This window comes from Daldinia childiae (genome assembly GCF_008694065.1).
Source record: "Daldinia childiae strain JS-1345 chromosome Unknown Scaffold3, whole genome shotgun sequence".
Lineage (NCBI taxonomy): Eukaryota > Fungi > Ascomycota > Sordariomycetes > Xylariales > Hypoxylaceae > Daldinia > Daldinia childiae.
The window spans coordinates 959,942-976,760 of NW_022984644.1; the positions used below are offsets into that span (position 1 = coordinate 959,942).

General features: G+C 43.6%; 4 protein-coding genes across 4 annotated transcripts; 3 read left to right on the forward strand and 1 right to left on the reverse strand.

Moving 5' to 3' along the window:
- Positions 1 to 1,094: 1,094 nt before the first annotated feature.
- Positions 1,095 to 2,390, forward strand: GL218_02998 (uncharacterized protein; the record flags this gene model as incomplete). The annotated part of the gene is made up of 3 exons (XM_033579543.1): positions 1,095 to 1,300; positions 1,366 to 1,993; positions 2,088 to 2,390. 3 exons carry the CDS (start codon positions 1,095 to 1,097, stop codon positions 2,388 to 2,390), a joined length of 1,137 nt encoding a protein of 378 aa, XP_033436192.1.
- Positions 2,391 to 4,089: 1,699 nt separating this feature from the next.
- Positions 4,090 to 5,746, reverse strand: GL218_02999 (uncharacterized protein; the record flags this gene model as incomplete). The annotated part of the gene is made up of 4 exons (XM_033579544.1): positions 4,090 to 4,390; positions 4,449 to 4,992; positions 5,054 to 5,450; positions 5,504 to 5,746. 4 exons carry the CDS (start codon positions 5,744 to 5,746, stop codon positions 4,090 to 4,092), a joined length of 1,485 nt encoding a protein of 494 aa, XP_033436193.1.
- A 2,469-nt stretch (positions 5,747 to 8,215) lies between these two features.
- GL218_03000 (uncharacterized protein) lies at positions 8,216 to 10,304 on the forward strand (the record flags this gene model as incomplete). The annotated part of the gene is made up of 7 exons (XM_033579545.1): positions 8,216 to 8,508; positions 8,689 to 9,041; positions 9,100 to 9,162; positions 9,245 to 9,277; positions 9,341 to 9,417; positions 9,568 to 10,032; positions 10,104 to 10,304. The coding sequence occupies 7 exons, from the start codon at positions 8,216 to 8,218 to the stop codon at positions 10,302 to 10,304; spliced, it is 1,485 nt and encodes a 494-aa protein (XP_033437389.1).
- Positions 10,305 to 12,418: 2,114 nt separating this feature from the next.
- Positions 12,419 to 14,048, forward strand: GL218_03001 (uncharacterized protein; the record flags this gene model as incomplete). The annotated part of the gene is made up of 3 exons (XM_033579546.1): positions 12,419 to 13,312; positions 13,363 to 13,473; positions 13,611 to 14,048. The coding sequence occupies 3 exons, from the start codon at positions 12,419 to 12,421 to the stop codon at positions 14,046 to 14,048; spliced, it is 1,443 nt and encodes a 480-aa protein (XP_033437388.1).
- Between the last annotated feature and the right edge of the window lie 2,771 nt (positions 14,049 to 16,819).

Consider the following 16,819-nt stretch of genomic DNA (forward strand, 5'->3'; position numbering starts at 1 on the left):
CCTGTCGAGAATATGATCAGCTACAGCATCGGATAGAAGTTGTTCGCACAAGACGATTTGTGGACAGTCCCGAGTTTATATTTCCCAGAGATACATAAATATGTACATTTCATACTTTACACATAATCAGTAAAATAACTTAAATCTTACCAAGTTGGGTATAGACATGACGACTCCGTGTTTGAGTCTGAATCCGAGTGCTCGTTCGCGGAGGGTTATTAAATATAGTACAACACCGAGCATCGCACTACAGAGCCGTTTTGGCTGGACTACAAGTTGATTGGTCAATTGCATAGTGATTCGTTCGTTAGGGTCGACGGGTTAAATTTTTATAAAACACCTAGGTTATATTTTAACAGATTGCATAGGTAGTTATAGGAAAGAAAGATAACAGATAATCATCTTGACCATTTTTTTAAAGGTCAGGCGGCGTGTCGCTAAGAATCGGAGTTGAATTTGAATCTTAGCCGCGACGTTGGCATCTGGACATCAAGTTAGGTTACCTAATACATGCTGCCGCCAATGTTGTATCAGGTAGAAATAGGCGTTAGTACCTAATGTTAGAAGATATTTGTTGGATAATAGATGATTGATTGAATAAAATCTAATGATACAATTATTATTTTTTTTTTTACAAACACTCATCTATGATGAGCGTTTGGATGACACGTGACCGAAGGTCACGTGTTGAGATGTACTTAGGTACATCTCACAATATTCTGCTGTCGTAATTGAGAAGGGGGGTTTATCGATAGCACTCATAACCTTGAACCGAAGCACGCTAGGTGACCTCGGGTACCTAAGGTACCTAGGTACGTAAAGTACCTAACCTAGAGGCGGTAGCTGGAGCTATTCCGCTTGTCGATTCAACCCACGTACAATACAACAAGGATAACAAATCCATCATGCAACATTCAGGGTAGAGTTATAAAGGCCGCGTCTTCCATTGGCGTAAGGCGGTATGCCTAGATATCTACCTAATGGTTAGATAACCGCATAGGTTTACCTTAGGTACAATACACTAATACACATAACCTTCACATGAAATATACTTGTGCCTAGCAAAATATCCAAAAACAAAACACCGACTAGCCATGGCGAATGAAGCCAGCAAGTTGGACGTTCGCGTTCTTCAACAGCCGCATCTTCCAATCTTTTCCCGAGTCTACCGGGGCGCCGTCATTTACGCACTCCAAATACTCGGAGCGCCGGTAAACTGGTTCCAAGACTGGGCCTATCCCCCGGAAATCCCTCCGAACTATGTAAAAACATATCCGTGTCGACCATCTTTACCAATTAGGTACGGTTACCTTGACCATGATAATTCCTAGTTAGTTCTAACGAAGTATTTTCTCGTGCGTTTAGGGTCTTTTTCCCCAAGTCCTACGACCCCGAAACATCCAAGGCGCCTCTACCGACCATATTTACTATTCACGGCGGCGGGTTCTGTCTCGGTCGCATAAATGATGATGATGCATGGAATGCGCATTTCGCCAATATGCACAATGTGCTTGTAGTCGCCCTCAACTACCGTAAAGCCCCGTCTTATCCTTTCCCGACCGCAACCTACGATCTCGAGGCCCTTATCCTAGCATCATTTGACGATGACAACCTTCCGATCGACAAGACCCGTATAGCGATCGGTGGCTTCTCTGCAGGTGGTAGCTTGACCCTCAGTGTATGCCAGCTACCTTCGATCCGAGAAAAGGTTAGGCCCTCGGCCGCTGTACCGATATACGCCGTTGTAGACAAGACCATTCCCTCGGAAGTTAAAGTCAAGACGCGATACTACAAGCCCGGCCTCGGCCCGGGTATACGCTCTGCGCCGGTTGATTTCCTGGCGAATCTATCTCCATTATTCCTATGGAGCTATATTGAGCCCGGCTCTAATATAGCAGATCCGTTGCTCTCGCCATACTTCGCTCCTCGAAATACCCTGCCTCCGCATATCTTTTTTATCGGAACGGAACTAGATCAACTCGCACATGAAACTGTAAGTCTTGAAGAGCCCTTTCCTTTCTTACCATTTAATAGGATCCAAGATTTCTTTCCAGAAGCAACTACGAAGTTACTAACGCATATTCAAGTGGTCCATGGCGAGTAAACTGGCGGGACGACCGGAGCCGTCGTTAACGGATATCGTAGGCCAGGAGAAGCTAGGACCAGGAGAGGGGGAGCTTATTTTAGACGATGAGAGGTTCGCGTTCGAGCATGTCGAGGACGAAGGGAGGAGTAGCGTACGATGGTTACTGATACCCAATCAAGTCCACGGATTTGATCATCTACCGCCTCGGTGGCTTGGGCAAGAAGGCTTAGAAGATGCGAAGTTGAAAGAGGCAGCGTATCAGAAAATTATTGGAGAGTGGCTGCTTGGATTTGTATGGAAATAAACTCTGTTGAGTCAACCAGAGTTATCCGAGTCACGGATGTATTCGACGTATTTACCAATCAAGGGATGTACGACATCTCCACCGATATGTAGCAGGCGGCTTAAAGTTCATCATTATTTACTATTTCCGAACAGGAACTCTCAGGTCTTACATAAGATTTGTAGAATGCATTTATGTTAGAGATCATACCACTGGTTTATAGATTAGGCCTGATCGTGTTGTGATAGGTACATCTACGTAGCATTATCATTTGCTTACACCCTTTAAATTTTGCCTAATATCCGGCCGCCCCCTACATAAAGCACCGCACTTACACTTTTGATGATTCTTATGTCCCGTATTAGCTTGTTCCAACTATCAGCGTAAGACGGAGCTACCGTCGAAGATCACAAGCTACGAATAATATATACGATATGGGGCTTAGTGTCGGATACACTCGGGCCTTCACATTGTCGTTTTATCACGAGTGTAAACACATATGAGCGTTTGGGGTTACTGCTCTCTGTCTTGACGGGTACCTTGTTAAGAAGTCAGGAGAATGTCGGTACCATAACATCCAAGAATGAGGAAATGGGTCGACTCTGCTGTTAAGGTACATATGAAAACACTCAGTAGGGTACCTACCTACGTATAATACGAAGCAAATTTTAACGATTTTGACGAGTCAAATTTAATAGTTCGGATTTTAATATACGTAAACAAAATTCGGGTTCTCCTTGTCCGTCAAATTCTGGAACGCCGTCGCGTTCAGCCCCTCTGCGTTATCCGTGATCACACCGGTTTCCCGCAAAGCAGCTACGGTGGACTATTAGTCCAACTGTGCCAAAATCAAAAAAGTCAGTCGCACTATATCAAATAAGGTAATAGTAACATTAAGATTACAGTATAAGTTCGGCTATTTCTACTATATACACAATTTATAAGGTAATACATACCTTTTATATGGGGATAACTTTACTAATATACGTTCTAATTACTTAAAATTGGTATTGGTATTTTTATTAAAAAAAGACAAAAATTCCAACCCAGGTTTTATATAACTCGACCTTGAATTCGTAAAGATATTAAAAAATATAAGCATTATTCAATACATTGCAGGCTACTTTCCCTTTCCCCAATAATAACCAATAAGATTCAACCTTTACTTTGACCTTAAATATATACAGATACGTAGGTAAATATACAGGATACAACTTATACACTGTAATAACTTCGCGAATATCCTATTTTAAAAATTATAATTAGTATCATTTTATAGCTTCAATTAATGCGAAAATAATGATTCAAGTTGCATCTTTATATGTCTTTAAGCTGGAGTATTATATCAATATCAAATAGGTACTATGTAAAAAGACTAACACGTGATACCCTTCAAGACCAACATCTTAAAAAGGCCACAGATATTTCAACAACAAGCCAACTATCCAATACGTATCTTATAAGCATGCAAGTAGGATCATTATTTTCGCATTAATTGAAGCTATAAAATGATCCTGATTATAAATCTTGAAATAGTATATTTGCGAAGTTATTGCAGTGTATAAGTTGTAGTTATCCGATATATTTTAATAAAATTAGTAAAATATAATAAAATATCTTATATCTTAGGTATTTCGGGATACTGTGCACCTAGCGTTGCTTATTAAATTACCCTTTTTGGACAACTCCCACCCATTTTCTTGATTTTGGCACAGTTGGACTAATAGTCCACCGTAGCAGCACGGACTTTTTCCTTTCGTCTATTTTCCCACTTGAAAGCGTACCGGAATACGAAGAAGAGGACGAATTCGGCAACGTTTGCGACAAGAAGAGATCCGATGCCGAGATGGTAAGATGGCGCTTGTTCGGACTTGTAAAAGAAGGGCCCCGCGATGTTTCCGATGCACGAGCCAAACCATACCATCCCAGACACGATCATCTTCTTGGATTGTCCTCCTGTGTTGCTCGTTACTAGAGATAGAGAAATCACGAATGATGCTTGGTAGGAACCAGTTAGGTAGCTACTAGTTGTTAGTACTGACCGAATCGACATTGCTCTAAGTGGACTCCTAAACTTACAAGCAGATCAATCGCCCAACGTAGGCGTTAGTAGGCGCAAGTAAAAAACCCAAACTTCCACCTATGGTAGGTAACATGAACAAAGCAGAAACAATCGTGCGGCTATTAGCCGGCATATACTTATTAACAAGGGCCCCGAGACCGATCCAGATAACGACGAGAACACCTTGCGGTATGCCTAGCAAGGCCGTGTGTAGTGTATCAAACCCTAGTCCCTGAATAACTAAAGTTGAGAAATTGGAGATGCCTCCGTTCGGGATCGCGCCGAGGAATCCAAATAGTACGAAGAGCCAAGTCTTGTAGTCGAGATAAGCTTCCTTGATCTGGCCCCAATTGATTCTCTGATGTTCGATTCCGGTCTGGTTGCCGCGAATACGAGCTATCATAAGCAACCGTTCTTGTTTGCTGAAACCCCAAAATGTGGTGGGTGAGTTTGGCAAGAGTAGGAATAAGACGATACTCCAGAAAGTGCACAGTGCTCCTACGACGATAAACTCGTATCGCCACGAGCGAAGTGCGCCTTCGATCTGGCCAATTCCGTATCCTATTCATGTCAGTCAATAAGATTCCCTTCATGCATGCGGACCTGTCAGGTTGCCACTCACCAATAAGACCGCCGCCGGCTATCCCAATACCATTCCAAGCATACCACGCCGAGATACGAGAAGGTTGTTCTTCACGGGTATAGTACATCGACGTTATAAGCATGAAAGCCGGATCTGCAATAGCTTCGAAAGCACCGGACAAGATCCGTAAAACAGTGAGGCCAGCAAAATCCTTAGCTGCGGCTTGGGCCATCAAGAGAACTCCCCACATGAAGATGTTGAATGCCAAGTAATAGGCAGGCGGACAACGCTGCATGATGAGGTTCGACGGGATAGACCAGAAAAGCCAGCCGAAGTAGAAAATGCTTGAGAGCCATGAGTACTCGGTCCCCTTCAAGTGAAGGTCCGATTGGATGCCAAAAATGGCAGCGTAGGAGAGAGTGGTCTTGTCAACATACTAGACATTATGATTAGTTCTGCTGGTCTCTTAATACAGGCAAATATCCATACGTAGAAGAAGTAGCATATTCCCAGTAGAGGTAGTATACGTCTATCCAACTTCCGCTTAAGTTTCTTCTCGGCGTCTTTGTCAATAGAAGCTTCGTCCGGATATCGCCGCAAGGCTTCCGCGTACATTTCCGCATGGCGCTGGTCAATCTTAGTGTCAATTTCTACATTGTTTTCGACATGCTCGGATCCGCCATTGTAGACGTGCTCGGGGGCTTCTTTCATGCCATAACTGTCTTCAGCCATGATGATTATATTGATTCTACTGGTGGGATCTTTCAGTGGCGGTTATAGCGAAGGACTTTTGAGTAGTTAGAAGATATATTAGAGAGACAGCTACACGCTGGCTACTACATGTACTGCCTTACTACTCAATATTGGACTTAAGCTAATGTTGATCAACAACTTAATAAGTAAACCAAGACCAAGCTATAAGCCCCGGTTCATACATAGTCTGGGATACGGGGTCTGGGGCAAAGGAATATGTATTATCTTACCTCGTATGACCTCACGAATCCTAGTATAACAAATTGGGGGACGTGAAAATAGACTCGACTTCTCAACCTTGTTCGTTTCACACCAGAAGAACCGATATTATTGTGTGATTGATCGGTTGGAATATCCCCTTTTCTGGTGGGGAATGGCTTATTGCTTCAGCCTCGATTCACAAGTTGCCATGAGTGTAAAGTGAGGAGATCGACTACGAAATGGTCTTTGTATGATCAATAATCTCAATTTATACATGAAAAGAGTCGAAACTGTGAGTTATGATGGGTTATTGGTTCTCTATTCCCCGCATTGAGGTTGCCTCCCCCGTTTTTATTTTTGTGATCAGGTTGCATTATAGATAGTATCTCCATCGTTACTCCATACTCCTCGGCTGTCTACGTAGTGTTGTTCTATTACAATACTGTTCTATGCTACCTAGAAAACTAAAATCAGCATTCTTGGACTTGGTTTGCTCTTGACCGATATCTTAGAAACTAAATCCTTCAATTCGGGCAATCACTTACTAAATACATCCCGGAAACTATAAATATTGCAGTTATGGATGGCCTGTCTATAATTCCGATGTATACTAGCCCGTTTTAGACGACGAATCACCATTTTGGGCACATTACTAAACGGCTCCATTGTAGCTATATTACGATGCGAAATGCAGCACTCCCGTTTCATCCTTTGTTGGTTTCTAACTGCCTATTCATGATATCAAAATAGTTGATTACGAAACCTATAGTATATCCAGCAGAATCCAAATTCGCAACTAGTAGGATAAATATTAGACTTATGACTTCCTACTAGCTTCGACTCCTTCGGCTCCAGTGCGATGAATCCAACGGGAGCCTATAGTGTAACCCAAGTTCAGCTTAGTACTTATATTGATCTTGTAGGCCGCGGGAATAGCCTATGCGTGACTATTACTTGACATGTTGCCGAAAGATTAGTTAGTAAGACGGTAGGAAAACTCACTATAAAGATAGCATGAACATGAAGCTAGGTACCTAGCAAACATACTTAGTAGCTCCAGATGAAGTATTAATATACATTATCCCTAGCGGATCCCGCTCAATAAGTGGCAGTAAGACCTCTCCTCTCTCTCATGAGCATCGAGATATGGCTGTCTCTAAGAAGTGAAACTCGAGAAGAATTGATAATCGGGTAGTTGATGAAGTACAACGCGTCTTGGAACGGCGCTAGAAAGTTCCTAAATAATTGATTTATTTAGGGTCGTATTCTTTGCGACGTTTCTTCCTATCTTTCATAGAGCACTTGAAGCTAGCATATTTATAATTCGTGGAGGGCAATCCGACGGCCAGTAAGTCACATCGGACTTTCGACTAGCGTAGCTAGAGCATGCTTTAGAGGCTCGTCTTTTAGTTGAATCAAGGCATTTCATTATGTAGAGTTAATAATAAGACAAAAGGGTTTTTACACCTTTCCCGATTTTTACCGATAGTTTCGTGAAGCTCTCACCAATTTTCTTTTAACTACCAAAAGCGTATAGTACTATACTCTACATAAAATATAATCCGACGATGTCTGCTCGGGCAATTATGAAGTTAATAGTCGACATAATTTCGTAGATTTGAATGGTGAGAATGTGGAGTTTGTTGCGGATATAATCCTCTAATGAGAATTTGATGAGAATCTTCAAGTGCATTTATAACCGAGCACACCCAGTCTTACCAACGGACAATTATGCCTCAAATACAGAAATATCCCACGTGCTTGTCCGCCGATTTCGAATACAATTAACAATTTTCTCTTGTCAAATGTGTGACATGGGACCCCCTTACCGCCCGATTCGCCGCCTAGTATCTCAGCACGGCAGGTCGGTTGGGGCTTCGGCGAATAGGACTTCGGGAGAGAACAACGTGCTCCCTTACTCTCCCAGCGCCGCGCCGGGGTGACCGGATAATTCGCAGAGCTCAACGCTGCCACCTCCCAAGTTCGGCATTTTTATTGCTTATTTACTTGTGGAAAAGTTATCCTTGCCACCGTGCTGAGCAGAGATGGCTGGCTGATCTCCCGGCAACGGCCTGCCGCATGTGTCGCAAGCGCAGATTATAACCAGACCGAAAATGGTAGCTAGTTCTTAGATAATAACTGTATACCTAGGTGGAAGTATTTAATAAAGTATTAGCCCGTAATAAGTTGTTCCTGTCTTTCTGTAGGTTCTCGTCATTGTTCACAGCGGTAGCTTTAGCTTTAAGTATGAACGCACTCTTACTTACAGCCTCCCTAGCTGTAAGCGCTATCGGAGCCGCTGTAAAATGCCGGGCCAGTGATAGCGCAGCACCAAGCGTGAATAAGACTACTTGCAATGGTATAGTCTACGAGTATGAGGAACTTGCTGGCTACGGATACGTTGTCTCTGACGTGGTTGACAAATTCGGTGACACGCTTGGCGGACTTGGCTCCTCTATACATCTCGATTCGGGTGCCTGGAAGAAGCTTGAAAATGGAAGTTACTCGGGCGTCTTGTGGTCGTTGCCTGATCGTGGTTGGTGAGTAACATTTTCAAATTTATTCCATAATGCCCCCTAAAGTGACTTTAGTTGAAGCTGGGTTATTAGAAATGGAAGTACCCGCTCGTAACTCAAGAGCTTATTACAAGATACCACGGATCTAAGAGGCCTTAGCATCTATTGGATTGAGGATTAGAGGCGCTGACTCATTGCTATTAGGAACACTCAAGGGACACTTAACTTCAATCCCCGAGTCCATAAGTTTAATATTGTTTTCACGCCGAATCCTGATGCAACCGTGGACAACCCATCTGGTCCAAACTTATACTTCGAGTATCTGGATACGATACTCTTCTCTGGACCTGATGGGACGCCTTGCACCGGGCTAGATGCGGATGCTACTGGACACATATCATTCTCTGGATTTCCTGATCTTCCTGTTGCTACTTATACGGGCGACGGCTTTGGTGGAGATGGACCAGGTGGTAAACGTATCCCTGTCGATGCCGAGGGACTTTATGTGAATGATGACTCCAGTTTTTGGGTATCTGATGAATATGGTCCATATATATGTGAGTTTTAGCTCCGTATTTGGAACGAAAGAAATGTTTGACTAATATAAACGATTAGATCTGTTTGGACCCGACGGCAAGATGCTCAGTGCAATTCGTCCCAATGACGCGATCGTTACCGGTGCGCAACGACGAAACTTCATTCTCTGCTAACAGTCCGCCATATTATATCGATAATGGCGAAGGAAATGACGTAGACCCAGCGGATCCTGATAGTGGTCGTGACAACAATCATGGTAAGCTCCTATGCTCTGTAAATGTGATATAAGGTACATATGATCTAAATATTCAAAATGTAGGTTTCGAGGGCCTTACTGTCTCGGAAGACGGCAAGTCATTGTGGGTACTTCTACAGGCCGCAACTGTCCAAGATGGTGTAAGTGAAGTACTCTACCAACCCATGAGAACCTGTGACCATAGCGAGACATAACAGAACGAACAATGGCAACTTTACATCTCCGAGACAGAATGTCTAGTAGCAAACTGAGATTTGACTGAACTGTTTAAAAGCTGACTATAACATTAGGGCTTAGAGAAGCAAACCATGCGGTATACTAGGTTTCTCAAGTATGATGTTTCGAATCGACTTGCACCGGTCTACGCGGGGGAATGGGTTGTGCCTTTGCCCCTTTATAATGATCCGACGGCAAAGAAATCTAAAAATCCTAAAGCAGCCGCACAGTCCGAGATACACGCCATCGAGAATGGTCAATTCTTCATCCTATCTAGAGACTCTGGCGCTGGCCACGGTACCGATAACTCTCTTTCAGTCTATCGCCAGCTCGATGTCTTCGACATTTCTGACGCTACGGATATCAAGGCAGCTGGAAAATACGATTGCACCGACTGTAACGTTGCGAAGTCCAAGAGTGGGGAGCTTAAGAAGAAGATCACGGTAGCGAAATATTGCAGCTTTCTCGACTTCAACGTTAATGCGCAGCTAAACCGATTCGGCATCCACAATGGTGGTGACCAAGACCAATATTTACTAGTAAGTCGTCCCCTGGTACTCATAAACTTAGGCTCAGGTGCGACTTAAGACTGACCTATCATAATATGCAGAATGAGAAATGGGAGTCCATTGGAAAAGTTCCTGTCGATCCTAGCGTTTCCAATGGAGAATTCTTTGTCTTTAGTCTAAGCGATAACGACTTTATCACTCAAAAAGGCTTTATGAATGGAGGCAAACTTCCGTATTCTGACGAGAGCGGCTATAGTCTCGATAGCCAAGCTCTTGTATTCAAAGTACGGATTTCGGGTTGAAAGGGAGTGCCATGACCATTGTTATTAATAGTATAATATTAACAATAGTAACATAGACGGGCCACGGCCATGCAAACCACTTCTACTTGACTTTGAAGAAATAGTAACAGAGCTTTCTAAAGGTATCTAGCGGCCAATCAATAGATTATGCATTTATTGACAGAAACGGATCCAGGGTCCAGTGAAGGCTTCTTCTTAATTCGAGGACCCCTGACTAGGCGAAGTAGGTTGAAGGTCTAGCCTTGGTTGTGTTGGTTGGGCACCAGCAATTGCGTGGTTGTCCACAAAACATGACCCAGCGCTTGAAGTTTCACGGTTGCCGGAGAACGTACGAATATACGCACGTAAGCGCGAAAAGTAGATTCTTGACTCGTTAAGCCGTCTGGGGATTTGAGCGTGGCGACTATATCGTACCTTGTTACGAATTAGAAATTGCATAGCTGAGAAATGCCGATGCAGACTTAAAAAGGGGAAACCATTCAACAACGCGTTGAGGAAGATAGAAAGTCTGGTTGGATAGCACGGACCACATTCGTTTATCGCTATTGTCGCTAAGTGAGCGGGATTAGAAGCCCGATTCGAACAAGTCCGCGATTGGAAGCTCAATAGATTTTGAACGACGTCACCCTGCATCAAAATCTTGGCTTTAATATCCTGGAAGTGAAGCTTGGGAACCTCTCCACCCATCACAACACGAAATTCTAGATCCCGTCGAGATCCACGAAAAACAAGCACTAATAGCTTTATGGGACACATCATCTTTTTCCGACGCTGTTAAACTTGTCCATGTCCGGCCCTATTTACCAAGGATATCAGGGATAAGTCGGCATGTATTGTATTGGTGGATCCTCACTATACATACGTACCTGGCTAGGTACTTGGATGGGCTCGATATACCTAACCGGCCTTAGGTAGTTATATTAGTAAAATGTAACTTTGATAAATCTTATTGTTGTATATATAGGGTATTGTACCTAATGTTGTATGCTATATGTTGTACGAAGAAGTAGATCCATGGGTAACTGGCTGTTAAGGTCTTGAATTAGGACAAATATAACAACCCAAGCGCTGCCCAATTTTCAATTACCGCCAAGGGAAGTACGAAGCCTTTAATGCTATTTGCTCCTAAAAAGTTGTCCTTCTCATCATATAATATGATGGATTGGTTGAATGGTTTATGATTATCAATATTGAATACATAGGTAGTATACATTAGGTACAGTACTTAAATTTTTCTGGTGACGGAATTTTTATGATAGAACTTTAGCTTCAATGTTACACTAACATAGTCCAGCAGTCACGCCCTCTTGCTTCAGATTCATTGATTGGTCTTGGCTCCCTCCCGGTATTGCTTCTGTGGGTCTTAGGTACATAGTGGCTGTATTGGCTTGTATTTTCATGCAGCGCTAATGGATACCTAGATGGGCTAAGCCATCAACCACATGTTCACTGATGTAATGATCATTTTTAAGAACCGGGTTGCCCCTCCAAAATCTTTAAACTCAATTCCACGATTGAATTTTTTGTCGTCATTCTCATCCCTTTTCACTCCTGTCAAGACTTTTGCCAAGTTTTTTAGTCACGACTATATATTATAAATTATAAAACGAATAGTGTTCCCACCGAGCCAGGAGTATCTGTATACAGATACACTACAAGCACAAGCACAAGTTCAACAACTGTTGCACACCTACACCCGCGAGGGCACTACATCGCCTTTGGGCTGCTGATCAGGTTCATCGGTCAGTCCGCGACATAATATAGTCGCATAGAGGTCACACGCAGCAGGAACGTGCGAAAACCCCGAGGAGAACAAAAACGGTTTACTTGGACTTTGTGTTGCTCGGCGTAGTGCAACTATCATATCCATCACCACGAAAAGCCGCCCCGCGCGCACTTATAAGAACTGTCAAATTAATACGTTGACATTTCGGAGTCGTTTCCCCGCTGTCGTCATAGTCCGAAATCTACTACGACGACGCTAACCTCCGCCCGATTTTATTCTTGCATCGATATCGACTAGCACCTTTTATACTCGTCTATCAAATTAATTAATTCTTCGATATATACTTATATTTGATTCAATAATTTCTTACTAATTTTATTATTCTACTATGGCGCATAGGCGGGTAGATGACGATCTCGCTTACGGCGACTCGTATGGAGAGAGGTGGGACAAGAGTCGCTTCGCTGTTGAGAGTGACCGTAGTCGGCAAGGTCCCGAAAGAGAGCGTTTTGAGGAAACCGACCGTTACTACAATCGCGGCCCAGGAGGTCGGGTTCGTGAGGCCTCCGTGGATGAAAGATTCGAGCGAAGACCGTCACGTCCGTGGGAGGATGACTTTTCGCGCGAGAAAAGATATTATGATGAAGGCCCACGTTTTCGTCGCTCCCCACCTCCCGAGTTAGAGCGGCGCCTTGTTATCGGCCGTGAGCGGGCTGAACGGGAACGTGAACGAGAGTTCCGCCCTCCGTCTCCTCCACGACGACCTGGACAACTAATCCGGCGACAGTCGTCTCTTGATACATTTGATAGACGGCCCCTACCCAAGTTTTTTGACAGGGAGGAATCTGATACCCGCTCCCGTCGCGATGACTTCCGCCCTGAGCAGTTTAAGCCGACCCCCCTTCCCCGATCGAGAGCTTTGCCTCCGCCGAGAATATATGCCGAACGAGAATTCGATGAGATCAAGATCTCAGAGCCCGATCGCTATGGCGATGAAGAATACCATGCTTATCCTGAGCGTGTCCGTGAGAGAGAGGTGGTTAAATTGAAGAAACGTCGCGATAGCAGTGCATCGAGAGATAAGCGTCGTGGCGGTAGTGTTCGAAGCAGAAGCATCTCACGCACATCCGTCTCATCAGATGATTCTAGCAGTACTGGAGGCACTAGCGTTACTGTCAAGAGCGTTAAGAGCGAGTATCCCAAGAAAGGAAAGACGAGAATTCCTGAACGACTTGTTTCAAAGCTAGCGCTCATTGACCTTGGTTATCCATATGTTGAAGAGGTAAGTTCGAGACCATATCTAACATCTTATCGTTGATCTAACTCCCTTAGGGTAACGTCATTGTTGTGCAAAAAGCTCTCGGTCAACAGAATATCGATGACCTACTAAAGCTAAGCGAAGACTACAAGAAATCTGAACGAGAAGTTGCTTCCGCTCGCTCTGTTTCCGGAGCCTTCTTTGAAGAAAGAAGAGAAGAAATGTTTACTCTTCCGCCACCGCCAGTTGCAATGCCCCTCCTCCACCACAAATTATCCATACTGCGGCACCTGTTGCGCCAGCTACACAACCCCCCATCGAGGTTGTCAACCAGACATATATTCGCGAGAGCTCGCCTACTCGCAGTACGCGGAGTCGCCGTAGTCATTCTACTTCTACGACTCGTACTCCTGTTATCATAGAACCCCGAGAATATAGCGAAGAACTCGCCGTGGGACCTCTCGCTTTAGTCGGTGACCGGCGGCGATCGAATAAAGACATCAAGATGGAAATCGCTCGTTTAGAGGCGGAGCGCGACTTGCTGAAAGCGGAACGACGGCACCATCACCACTCCCACTCCCGACACCGGTCGCATAGTCACAGTACCGATCGAGAACTGGTGTCGGCCGAACGCTTACCGACGGGTGAACTCGTCCTTTATGAGGAGCAGGTCGAGAGGATCGAGGAGCCACGGCGTGGGGTTCGCATTGAGAAGGACAAGAAAGGTAGGATGTCCATTAGCGTGCCTAAGTATCGATAGATGAAGGTGCGCTTATACTCGCTCTCGTCTCATTGTAATATCTTAATGTGGAGGAGCCTTAACTAACATGTTTATCCTCGGCAGGACCACCACCTAGCTTGATGAGAGCCATGCTCGCTACTTTAACCTAGTAACTTCGTGGGCGTAGTCGGTGCCACTTACATCCGCATGCTTGGGATGAATATGGATCTAATTAATCTGGGTATTGACTTCAGTCTAGAGTCAAGATATCGAGCTCTACATCATATATGGCCAGGATTGGCGTTTTATTATTTACGAGGTGTCATTATATTCATGTGTCACGTTTTGCTACATTGATAGCACCAATTTCTCTTTAGGCAGGTAAAGGGGGCGTTTTATATTGGATACATTTGACTAAACGCTGGGTCTGTCTACCATTGTGCGTTTTGGGTACAAGGGGCCACCTTGATAGTTGGTATAAACCGGACTTATCATCTATGTCCACTTCTTAGAGAATAGCCTGATTATAGTAGTGGAAATTGTGAATGGATAATGACCTTGATTCACTTCACAAATCAACTATTTTTATATCCATCATACGCTGTGTATTCTTACGATATGCTAAGTAACAGAGTGAGCATCAGTATCATGACATGGACCAAGCACATGGTATGACACATTTTGGCAAAGCGACTTCATGAGCTACCTATACAAGACATTATGAGGGGCCTTTGAACCTATCTTTGTTACCGATTATAGCGTTTATTGGGATATCTATTTGATTTCCATATCCTTTGATAAAATGCGTTGTTAGACTTTGTTAAAGACTCTAGACATACCATTCATTCAAGCCTTTGACTATCAATGGGATTGTTTCAAATCTAGGGACAAACACTATATAAGTTGAAAATCACCTGGGTAGTTTGCATTATTCGGACCCCTGTATATTACATACTTTGCAAATATATAGAACCCTGAGAATCTGCGTTTTAGCATCACAAGCTAACGGTTCGGCAAGACGAACCTAGTCTCTGGAATAGACAAGAGCATACCCCCCAAAAAGGACGGACAAGAAAAGATACCATGTCTCAATTATATATCGGCAGAATCATGGCAAGGACAAGCAGAGGAATTGCTATTGAGAAGGCCGCAGTGTGTGCCGAACAGAGGCATGTGGCGCTTCAACAGAAACAAGACGAGAGTCGTAAGAGTCCCAGCTTAGGACGGTCCGTGGAATCCTCAAAGTCCTCCAATGGGAGTTACGAGCCAAACTTGTTTCTACCGCAATTCGAAGAACATCTGCATAGAACGTGTAGGCAGGAGGCTGACGCTAAACCATTGAAGATAGAGACCTGCCTTGACATGGATCTTGTCAAGAAAGGGTCGTTCTTTTACATGAGCAAGAATTATGTCGAGGAAGTTGATGATTGGCTTCAGTTCGTAGAAGAACACCAGACGTCGACGTTTTGATCCTTTATTTATACCTTAAATATGTAGGGTTGGGGGGCTATTATACCATAGGGGTGTTTTAGCTAGGCGTTTTGGGAGTTATCATCAGTTTAATTACGGCAACAGGTATACGTAGGTCGTAGTTGTTCCGAGAGTTGTCGATACCTAATCCATTGATTTAAGTTGTGAATGGTGCAGCTATCTTGAATTTGCCCTCATTTAGGGGGTATGAATCCTGCATACAGTCATCATTCCCCTGAAAGATCCTGAGTTTCCGACGAATATAAATGGTAGAGAGGTAGATTGAATAGTAATTTCAACCCTATAGTTGAAAGTATGGTAAATATAGGGAGGACTTTAGAAGCGAAGAAACATATCTGCAACAACTAGGGTGTAAAAGGGGTACAATTACTAAAACGTGCTTACTTACCTAGGCAACAAACAGGCTAAAGGTTGGTATACTTTTAATATTAGGTCATTATAATATATGAAATATAAGTATCATCGTCATTCACTTGGTAACTGGGGTCTTATCTAGTTCCCGCCTTGCATATCTTGTTAAATGCAGCCCTATAAATAAGGTTCTTAACATTGGAATTCGGTGACGTTGGTGGAGCAAGAACTCTCGCCCTATTCTTCACTTATACGGAATAAATTTTCGTTACTAGTGTTCCTTCTTCTATGTATACCGACAACGTCATATAACTATGCGGGGCTGTGGCCACATATTAAGCCATATCTATTCCATATGATGTTATCACGGGGATAACTAGTGAAGGGGACGAGGTGACCATACGAAAACTGTTGCCAAGCCGTCCTTTCTACATAGGAAGCAGTCGTCAATTTCACAGGTTTAATAAGATATATTGTATAGGTTATGTCGGCTATCGCGCGACTCTAGTATATTATATAAATGACATACCTATAAGCTGCAGTCATGCGGCGCAGACAAGCTCGCAAGTCTTAACCTAATCTTGCGGATCTGCCCGCAGTATGGTTTAAACTTATCCATCAAAGTTGGACTAAAAGACGTATGCATCAAATAGAAGCTTGCGTATGGAGTTGAGTAACTCATGATATGATTTGCTAACCCCTTGTATTGTTTAACCTTGAGTACCACCTAAGAGTATTGCACACTTACCCACCTTCAGCTCTCAGAGTAATAACCCCAGGTTTCATTCATAGGAGCAAGAGTGCATGCGAATATGTCTGTTGGTATGTCTGACAACATGATCGAGTTGCCTTAATAGCCTGTAAGAAACGTACCAACCACCTGCATGAATCGTTCACGCTCCTCCCAGTGCGCCATATGGCTAGATTTCTCGAATACTACCCACTTGATCCTCGGAATTACCCTAAAC